A 10676-nucleotide genomic window follows, 5' to 3' on the forward strand; every position below is an offset into this window, starting at 1 on the left:
AAACTGAACAGCATAATCTAGGGGACAGCTCCCTAATCAAACACAACTCATACTATATCAACAAACATTAAGCGACTCAACTGCAATTTAAAGACATGCAAATCTGAAGAATTAAAGCAAGCTTTTAATTAGTAAAGAAGGGACTCCTCTGATGTGTGTGACGCCTGGAGGAACTATTGAAACAGGATCCAGGAAAAGAACCCCACATGATACTAAGTAACTGTTTTAAACGATTTATGTAGCTCATCAATATTCAAGTGTGTATAGTGCGCAGATATAAATTTCAGTGTAAAATGAGAAAGCCTGGTGGCCATATTTAGCATTGTAAATAATACTGTATGCATGCATAATTATCAGATTATGCATAAGGTGACTTTTTTGTTTGTTTTTCTTAATTGAGAGTAATCAAAAGAAGAGAAATCCTTCTTCTATGAAACTACTCATTCTGTGTTGTTTTTTGGCTGGACTTGCACGAAGGTAATTACTGGCATTACTCAAGCGTGATGATTGACAATAACAATATATGTCTATATGGCTTTATGTCATGAATGAGATTTTAAATTCAGAGACAAAAATTTAACTTCTGAAATTTATAGTGAATAGTGGATCAATCATGTTATGTGTACACTGATTAACAGTAATTCAAAATACCCCCAACTGCACCTTGACATGATAAAGTTCTACAAGTTGTAACCTTCATGCCCAAACAGCTAAAGGTTGTCCTGCAAAGGTTGTGTTTGCAGAACAACTAATAAGTCATCTATAAATGAGATTTTGCATGTTATTGCGTGTGTGTGTGTGTGTGTGTGTGTGTGTGTGTGTGTGTGTGTGTGTGTGTAGGACACACAAAGGTCAAAAGATTTTATCTGAATTATTTATATTGCAACTTAGTGACACATTAACACAGATAACACCAGAGAGACAGACATGGGAAGAGAGATGAAGAGGAGAGGTTGTCAGTTGTTACTTTTATTTATTTATTTATTTTATTTATTTTTTTTTTTTTCTAAATGACATCAGAAACAGCAGTATGCGACATTACGTGATGGCAGAGCTTCAGTTCATCCTTTGTCATTTTTTTTTTTTTTTTTTTTTTTTTTTTTAATAAATAGGACAGGGGGAATGAATGAGAGAAAGAGGGGGAGAGAAAGAAAGAAAACCAAAGGGGAGAAGAGACGGTGAGAAGGGGGGGGAAGAGAGAGAAAAAAAAAAAAGAACTCCTGGGTCACCTGTATGGAGAAAAAAAAAACAAACAAAAAAAACAAACAGAGGAGACAGCAAACAACAAAGAGTAACATAATAATAGAGAAAACAAAGCACCATCACAATAAACTAGCTAGTCATAGATATCAATATTTACTAAATAATAAACGATATTGTGCAGCACGCAAGATAGACAGCGCACAGTGTGCTTTGAGGCAGCAGCCAAGAAAGCTTTAGTCCGCGTCTGTGAATACCCATGTGTGCATACCTGTGTGGATCAGCATGCTTGCATTCCAAAGGTTTCTCCATGTAATGATCTGCTAGGGAGTGTGGGGGGGCCACAGCCCCGTCCTCCAGGGTGTGAAGCGGGTATGGAGGAGATCAAAACTCCAGACATCCAGAGGCCCCCAGAACACAGATAACACCAGAGAGACAGACATGGGAAGAGAGATGAAGAGGAGAGGTTGTCAGTTGTTACTTTTAACTGAATTTTATCTTAAACTCTTACTATGTTAACAAAATCCTGTAATATATTTTGATAAAGTGTGTATGTTTTTCTTTCTTTTCCTTTGTTAAAGAAGCATTGTGTTTTCTCGTTGCATTCTCACAAGTTACTGTATGTCAAAGTCACCTCTACTTTGTTGTTGGCCTTTTTGTTCGTTGATAGGGAGCAGAATTGGTGTGTTGGCCTGTGAAGGATCTTTAAGACAAATACTAACACATGAACTATATTAACACTTGAAAATTTTTGGGGAAAGTCCTTCTAGAGCAAGGTCACTTACATGGTCACTGAATGCATCATTAGGTTTGGTCTGACAAAATTGTATTGTTACATGTGCAGTACAAGTAAATCATTGTAGATGTGCACTCAGGGCTCACACACTACTCCATCTCAATGCCACCAGCATCTAGCTGGGGGTCATAGTTGGAGGGTAAAGTGGGACAGACTAGCTAAGAACCTAATGCTAGGAGGGGTTATAACAACCGTGGATTCATATATTTGTTTTAGTTTATGATTTTTTTTTAAATTTCTAAGTAATAATCAAAGTAAACAATTAAATTGTCTCTCACCAACAAAGCAAATTCAGATATTTTAAAAAAAAAAACACCAAAAGAAGAGAAAGAGAACGTAAACTGGGGGATGTCAGTTGTTAACAACCTTCATAGATAACGTGTTAAGAATGGATTAGCTATGGATTAAGTATGAGCAGTTGTTAAAGACAGCAATCCAATCTTAGATGTGACACCGTATTCATCATAATGAGCTATGACACAGCTTAACACCGTGAAACCCTTAATTTCAGAAACAGCCAGGGAAAGTGAGGCAGCAGCAGGTCACTCTCCAAATGATGTGACAGAAGATGAGCTCATATCACAGCAGCTAAAAGATATTCCAAGCAATTATTTGTATCAATAGCAGTTTCAGCTTAAACTTTTACATCGCTGACATCAAGTAGCATTCAGCTTTATTGTAATCTGGACCAGTGGTTCTCAGCCCGTGTGCTGTGACTCTTAAACTGCTGCATAACTCTCATGTTCGATAACATGAACACTAACACGAACAAAAAATGGATACGATATGTCATGTAACTGCAGATAACGTAATTCTAATGTAACCTAATGCATTTTAACATGCAAGTACTGTAGTTCAGCATTACAGTTTTAAAAACATAGTACAGTTTGAACACATATTTAAGCTTTTGCATATTAACATTATTGGGTAGTACTTTATAATAATGTCACACTATTAATTGATAAGGTATTAAAAAGTGCTTAATTTACCATTCATATATAATTCGACAACCTTAATATGCCATTTATAAATACAGATATATTATTATGCCTATGATTATGACTATGATTAGGATTATTACTAGCAGTGATATAGTAGCACTGATAGCTGTACATAGTCACACCATGTACTGCAGTGATAGCTGTAATGGCATAACAGTAACAGTTGGATAAACATATCTGTATTTGTAAATGTCATATTAAGGAGCAGTAGTGATATAAAAATGATGACTTAAGCACTTGCCTTATACAGCCTTACTAATGCTTAATAGTGTTATGTTATAACAAAGTGCTAAAGTGCTTTGAAGCTGGATTGAGGATATAAGTACATAAAATTAAAGTTCTGAAACGTTTATTTCCATCTTGTTAAAGTACAGAACATCACATCATGGGGTTGGTTGGGTGGTTGCAGTTAACTGACTTACATTAGTTTATGTTAACTAACTAGTGACAGAACTGATAAGTCAGTGCAAAACAAGGGGACCAAAACTAGCAATCAGTCTAAGGGGATCACTTTTTCACTTCAAGTAAACATACAATTTATGGTTTTAATGGTCGTTGCACATCTTCTTAAGCTGATAACTTGGATGTGTGTATACCAACAGACTGTCGAACTAGGCCAGTGTTAATGGGGTTAATCCCCAAAACCTTTTGCACAGTGGTCTTGTCAAAGGTCTTGCCTTGTTTAAACAATGAGGTGATGTTCAAAAGGACAAAACAAAGCACTCTTTATTCCTGTTTTGTTAATTTGCTCTTGTCACCCCAACTAACTGAATGAGTTCACATGAAAAAATATTGCGTGTGAGATCTGTACACATGTTTTTTTTATGGTGGAAGTAGATACAGTAGCAAATCTGCAATCTAAAAACTAAATTCCAAAAATCAAACTAACAAATTCTAAGACTTATGAAGCATAATGAACCAAAAGTAAAACTGTAAATTATGTATATGATCCTTTTCACAGCTTCATGTTATGTTATGATCATAACATTTTTAACTGTTGATAGAATCAGGGTAATTTTGTCTTATTTTAATGTAGATATTTAAGCAGTATTTATGGTATGGTATTTATTTAGGTATGGTATGTGTTTATATTTAGTATGATGTATTTTTGTATAAAATCACTTTAGCCAAAACATTTTGCTTGAATAGTTTTTTAACCTGATATACCTTGTTTTCATTCAAGGTATTACAATAATTTCAGTGTAATATTTAGATATTACACTGAAATTATTGTAATACCTTGAATGATCTAAATATGGCAATCTTTTCATAACAAGCTATTTTGGGATTACCATACCTTATTATTGTTGAGGGGTTTTATTGTTTACAACTTTTTAAATGGGCTGTGATAAACGGGTGGACATCTAAAGTGACTATAAATGGGCAGTTGCACAGCAAGAATGATTACAGCTTAATATTTGACCTCTATCACATGTTCTGCCTACTATATAAACGTGTCATTTGAATGCCAACCTAACGTCCTGTAAGAATGTCTGTTACAGAAACTAAATCAACATGTTTGATGGAAGCGTGTCAATAAACTACAGGAGGAAAGTGCTGCTTTTATGTTCAACGAATACAGTTTAATAGTTTCCCCTGTTTTGTATGCTCTCTGCTTGATAAGCCTGTCATTTGAATGACATCCAGAACTACTGTAAGAATGTCTGTCAGAGAAAGTTAATCAACATGTTTGATTTAGTTGTGTCAATACACTGCATCAGTAAAGTACTGCTTTTATGTTTAGCGATTACAGCTTCATATTTAACCACTGTTAGGTATGCTGTCTGATATGAAGGCTAACATTTGAATGACATACAGTCAGACATACAGTCAGAATTTCTGCTACAGTGACCTACTCAGCATGTCTGTGTTTAACGCTCCCCTGCAATAGTTCAGCTCAGGCAGCTTGAAGATTTTCAAGCTGTTTGTCCTTTTTTTCCTTAAATCATTGCAACCAACCAAAGCACCAATGGCTCAACTGCCTTTTCTCACGCATGGTCATAAAGTGTAAGAAGAAGGTAAGATTATTTACTTTGGAACGTTTCTTTAAAGTGCCATACCAGAAATAAAAATAAATTAATAATATAAAACAACAAATTAATTAAAAGCTGGTCTGTATAGAGACGTCTTCAGCTGCTTTTTGAAAGAGTCAGTGGAGTCTGCACAGCGTAAAGACAGTGGAAGAGAATTCCACAACCTTGGTGCCACTGCCTGAAAAGCCGGATCCCCACGTGTTTGGAACAGAGTACATGGGGCCAAGAGCAACCTCTGACCTGAAGACCTAAGTGCTGGGGAAGAAGCATGAGGTTTCAACAGGTCAGAGATACATTGGGGAGCTTTACCATGTAGAGCCCTAAAAGTTCAAACTGAAATTTTAAATTGAAACCTAAAATTTATTGACAACCAGTGAAGAGAAGCCAAAAGAAGAGTAATAATAATAATAGTAATAACAAAGTAATAGGAGTAGTAAAGGAGCAGAGAAGCCTCCTGTCAGGATTTTTCAGTTTTACTTAATTTAGCATATTTAGAAATTCACTTTTCTCCGATTCAGACCAACACTCTGCAGTAATGGATGTTTTTCTAACACTTGTTTGAGGTTGGTTTGAATGTTATGACATATTATCAAATGCATGTTAGGGAAATCATTTCTGACAGTGAGGACAGTGAGATAGATAACAGTGAGGAGGAGTGAAGAAGAGATGTAGAAGGCAGAAAAACAGTAAAAAGGGTTTAAAATATTGCTTGTCTGGTTGTTACTGAACACATTTAACCCTCCTGTTGTGTTCGCCTCTCAGTAACAGTAGTGATGTTCCTGGGTAAATTTGACCCGGGGCATATTTAAACCGAATAGTTAAATAGTTTTAATAGTGTAAAACTTCTTTGCTTGGATTAATAAGTGTAATCACCGTAAAAGATGAAAACCTGCAAACCCTCCTGCATGTTTATATGGCATAGATACTGTTTGGGTCAGTTTGACCCAGCTGTCAAATGAACGTTAAAGACCTCAGAAGTGTCAAATAATATTTGTTTCTTTGCATTTGTGACAAATATGTCACTCCAATTACACACACACATAAACACACACGTGCACAGACTCCCTATCCTATTGACTTCATCTGTAAAGTGCAAGAATGTAGATGTTGTTGTGACTTTTGACGGGAACCTTTTCTGTTCCCATGAGCAAACTCCACCTAGTGTGTGTGCACATAAGTGGAGATTCAGCAGAGAAGGAGTAAAAACTTAAAGATATAAAGGATTTTTTTTTGTTTCTAACACTTTTGGGTCATTAACAGATGAAGTTGAGTGAGTGATTTATTTTATTATTTTTTATTTGACAACTTTTCTGAACTGGTGACTTTGCACCTTAAAAAATAATCATTTGTAAATATTCTTCTTACTCCTGCAAGTTTTCAAAGCTCCAATATGAATGCGATTTGACACTGAATGAGTAAATGTGCAGTTGCACTGTGTGCATCAAAGATATTGTTTGCTCAGCAGGCAAATCTCTTGACTCCTCCTCCTGAGCAGGATGTTTAATTCCTGTGAGGGGATGCTCGGGTAGTAACCTAATAAAGCTGCTGGATGCAATCCCAGGGCACAATGAGTGGATCATGCTCATCTGACAGACCTGCTTTCTCCAACAACCCTGCGCACGCACGACCTGCTGCTCCTCTGTAAGTACTGCAGGTCACAGCAATTACAACTTGTACAGTAGATAAAATGAAGAGTCAAGTGTCTCTGCTGGTTGAAAAGATCATCAGGACGCATGAATGAAATATATTTCACGTTATGGGGACAAGGAGAGAGAGAATACATTATTGCTTTCGGTAAGTTTTAGATTTTTGTTTGTATTTTTTTTTCAAAGTTATTGTTTGTTGTCCTGCAGGTTTGCAGGTCTTATATTGTTTTTTGAACGTACATTTTTGTTTTGCAGATATTTGAATTCGTACAAAACAGATTCCTTTTAGCATTAATACTCAAACAATGTACAGTCTTTCCTCATCCTGGTTAAAGTCCACTGAGTAGCAGCAATTAAAAGTTGTATGCTTTGACTCTAAGAATGATAATTTGCCCTTATGTACAATGTTTAAAGAATGCTCTCAATTGCATTTTGTCATGGAAAAGTCACTTGCTTAAATCCCTAGTGGAGTTATAAATGTTTTGCCCAAAGGCAGCTGCTCTGATAGGGTTCAGTACAATTCCAGCCACATGCACACACTAGGAATCCACAAGTAGGCTAATCATTTTTCTCATTATTCTTTTTGCCAGGAGGTTGCTGTCCTGGTGTAACTGTCAGAACATAATGGTGGCATTTAAAGGGATCTGGACCAAGGACTTCTGGAGGGCTGTGTCTGGAGAATACCTAGCCACACTCATCTTTGTCCTTCTTGGCCTGGGCTCCACCATCAACTGGGCTGCAGGGGAGGAGAAGCCTCCGCCAGCTGACCTAGTCCTTATCTCCCTGTGCTTTGGCCTTACTATTGCCACTATGGTGCAGTGCTTTGGCCACATCAGTGGTGGACACATTAACCCTGCAGTCACTGCAGCTATGGTTGTAACTAGAAAACTGAGCCTGGCAAAGGCTGTGTTCTATGTGGCAGCTCAGTGCCTGGGAGCTATTACAGGAGCTGGGATTCTCTACTTAGTCACACCTACTGCTGCCAGAGGGTCCTTTGGTGTGACCACAGTAAGAACTTGGTTGTTATTATGGTTATGATAAATGTAAAATAGGTTTTTACTATTGTTCCTATTGTTTCTTTTCATCATTTGTTTCCCAACCGCATTGTTTCCTAATAAGGTATTCTGATTCTGAATCCTAGGTGAATCCCACCATATCCGTGGGACACGGCTTTCTCGTGGAGCTCCTGATCACATTTGAACTGGTTTTTACCGTCTTCGCCACCTGTGATCCCAAACGCACAGACTTAGGTGGTTCTGCAAGCCTGGCTATTGGTATTGCTGTAGTGATAGGGCACTTATTTGCAGTAAGTAGCTTTCAGCAAGTTAAATAAATACATATAGATAGAAACAATGTCACATTCACAGAAATGGTATATTCAGATCACTTATATAAAAAAAATTTAACTACATCAGAGCCTTAGAAATTTTCTGCAACCACATCTACATATCAGCTGACTCATCTAGTACTCCTACAACTAGCAGTGAAACAGATTTAAAGATTAACCTGAAGCTCACATTACATTCCCAAATTAAAGAATTTCAGTGCAAGTTCTTTTCCAAGTGCAAGCTTTTTCAGTGGAAAAAGAGCAGGTGGATCAAGCATCTATTCGTGAATGTGTGATACTCACACTTGTCAGTGTTCACACCCACACGCCATCGCATGGCAACCAATCTCTGGGGGCTTCCTGAAACCTGCAGAGAAAATGAATGCACAGGGAAACAGATATCATCTCTCACAACGCACAACTGATTTCTCATTTGGGCTGTTTACATACATACACACACACACACACACACACACACACACACACACACACACACATATTGATAATATGCAAATTTATGATGTACAGTCCTTTTAGACTAAAATCAGTATTATTATCCATGTTGCAGATCCCATACACAGGAGCCAGCATGAACCCTGCCCGTTCTTTTGGTCCTGCAATGGTCACACTTAACTTCGAGAACCATTGGGTGAGAGATCCTTCTGTATGATGTTATTCTTACTTTAAGGAGTTTGTGCAGGCGAAATTTAATTCAGCATTTCTTCCCTGTTATAGCAGAGAAAAGTCAGTCTTTCTGTGTGGAATGTTATAAATGTTAAATATACAGTATAAACATCCTTTTTAGGTGCGAAGTGTCTCTTTAAGTTGGTTCAATGAAAAAAAAATGCTTCAACTGAGGGTGACTAGTTAGTTGTGAGTTTTAGAAATGCTGAACTGAGATCAATGAAGTGCTAATCCTAATTGAATGAGTTGAGTGAACCCTTGCCAGACCATTTATTTAACTCATCATAGCCTTCAAGGCGTCAAGTCACAGTTTATTAATGTGTAATTATTTGCTAATTAAAATAATTTGCCTAGCGACATAAAAATTGGGTGTTCCATGATGTGAATGACACCAAGTGTAACTCGTTCTCACTGTGTCTGCCGTCATATTCAGAAGTCACTTCAGCCTGCAGACACAAAACGTACCTACCTCTAACAAGGCACCGATTAACCAATTGACTAATTAAGGTGTATGTCTTGCTGCTTGTGTTAGGTCTACTGGGTGGGACCTATTATCGGAGGTATCTTGGCTGCTGGTTTGTATGAGTACCTGTACTGCCCCGACCCTGAGATAAAGAAGAGGATGAAACAAGTCTTCAAGAAGGACCCAACGGGGAAATACAGGGAAGTGGAGGCAGGGGACATTGCCGTCAAGCCCAGCTCCATCCATAACATCAACGTGGAGAAAGCTGATGTTATGTTAACAGGAGAAGTATGACTATCACGTGCACTGGAAATGGAGACTAATTTGTAGAGCACAATCACAATCAAACTTTGGGGTTATCCAACTTAAGACTGCCCCCCCCACCACCACCACCACCACCACCACCAAACACCACACACACACACACACACACACACAACCCCCTCCCCATCTAAAGACTGTGTCTTTAAAACAGAAAAAAAAATTCTGTCTGTGACACACCCGAACTGCACTGCTTTTATTGTCATAAAGCTTGCGTGATGCTATGGCTCAACATCTGCACCCTGTATAAATGATTTAGGAACAGTGTTGGCATGTGGCATATATTGTACAGCCCACAGTACATGAAGTTAAGGAAATGTTGGTAGGGTCAACCAATTATGTGAGGTCATCGCAGTGAATTGGAGGCGAGAAGAAGAAAATGCAGCCTTGTTATTTTTGGATTAGTGTCACATTTGGTCCTCATGCTTTATATGTAATTAAAAGTAGAGGCTTTCCTTGTAATCATTAATCACATTACAGATCCCAAGCAAAGTAAGACAGCTCTGACAAGCATTATTATCAGAGTCAGAGCATTAAGTTGGAGAAAAATAAACACAGCTCATTTTGTTTGAAACACAATGTCTTTTGTTTGTTTTTTGTTAAATAAAAATCAAACTCCACTTTTTGCTGTTTATTTTTATCATTTTCCATTTCGTAAAAATGTCATATTTATAAAATATTTTTCTTGTTTTTTTGTTTTATAGATCTATATTCTTGTAAGTGTTTGCTTGGCTGTATATCATATCTTCTCTTTTTTATAGGATAATTGGCTAATCTATGTTTATGTTCAAGTATTATTCAGTTATTGTGCTCGCAATCTGGAACATGTAAAACTGTGAAGTTGCAATAATAAACCTTCTACTACTCAGTTATCATTAATAATTCATCTTTCTTAATATTTCAGCCTCCATAAGAAAACTAGTAATGATACCTATATGTTGTTGTTTTTTTGTTATCCATTCCTCTTGGCTCATTGCTTTCTTATGGTAGGTGGTAGACTCCGGGGAAAAGATAAGTCCAGATCACTGATGTACTGGCTCATCTACACATGGATAATATCTCCCTGTGGCCCAATAACTGTCTAGGATGTGTGTTCCTTGTGAGTTAAGTCGCTGAGAATATCTCCAAGTAATCTCATTTCATCAACAAAGCACAGGAAATGATAACGCTTCTGATAGGAAATAGAGGTGATCTATTATAGGATT

General features: G+C 37.2%; 1 protein-coding gene across 2 annotated transcripts; it reads left to right on the forward strand.

Moving 5' to 3' along the window:
* Positions 1-6431: 6431 nt before the first annotated feature.
* Positions 6432-10320, forward strand: LOC101472599 (aquaporin-4). Of its 2 annotated transcripts, none has more exons than XM_004542734.3 (5): positions 6432-6671; positions 7267-7684; positions 7818-7982; positions 8572-8652; positions 9220-10320. In XM_004542734.3, the coding sequence occupies exons 1-5, from the start codon at positions 6580-6582 to the stop codon at positions 9442-9444; spliced, it is 981 nt and encodes a 326-aa protein (XP_004542791.2). In that variant the 5' UTR covers positions 6432-6579; the 3' UTR covers positions 9445-10320. The 2 variants fall into 2 exon arrangements, with proteins under 2 accessions (XP_004542791.2, XP_004542792.2); XM_004542735.3 differs by having other exon boundaries at positions 6566-6824.
* The last annotated feature ends 356 nt before the right edge of the window (positions 10321-10676 follow it).

The sequence above is a fragment of the Maylandia zebra genome, linkage group LG18, assembly GCF_041146795.1.
Source record: "Maylandia zebra isolate NMK-2024a linkage group LG18, Mzebra_GT3a, whole genome shotgun sequence".
Classification (NCBI taxonomy): domain Eukaryota; kingdom Metazoa; phylum Chordata; class Actinopteri; order Cichliformes; family Cichlidae; genus Maylandia; species Maylandia zebra.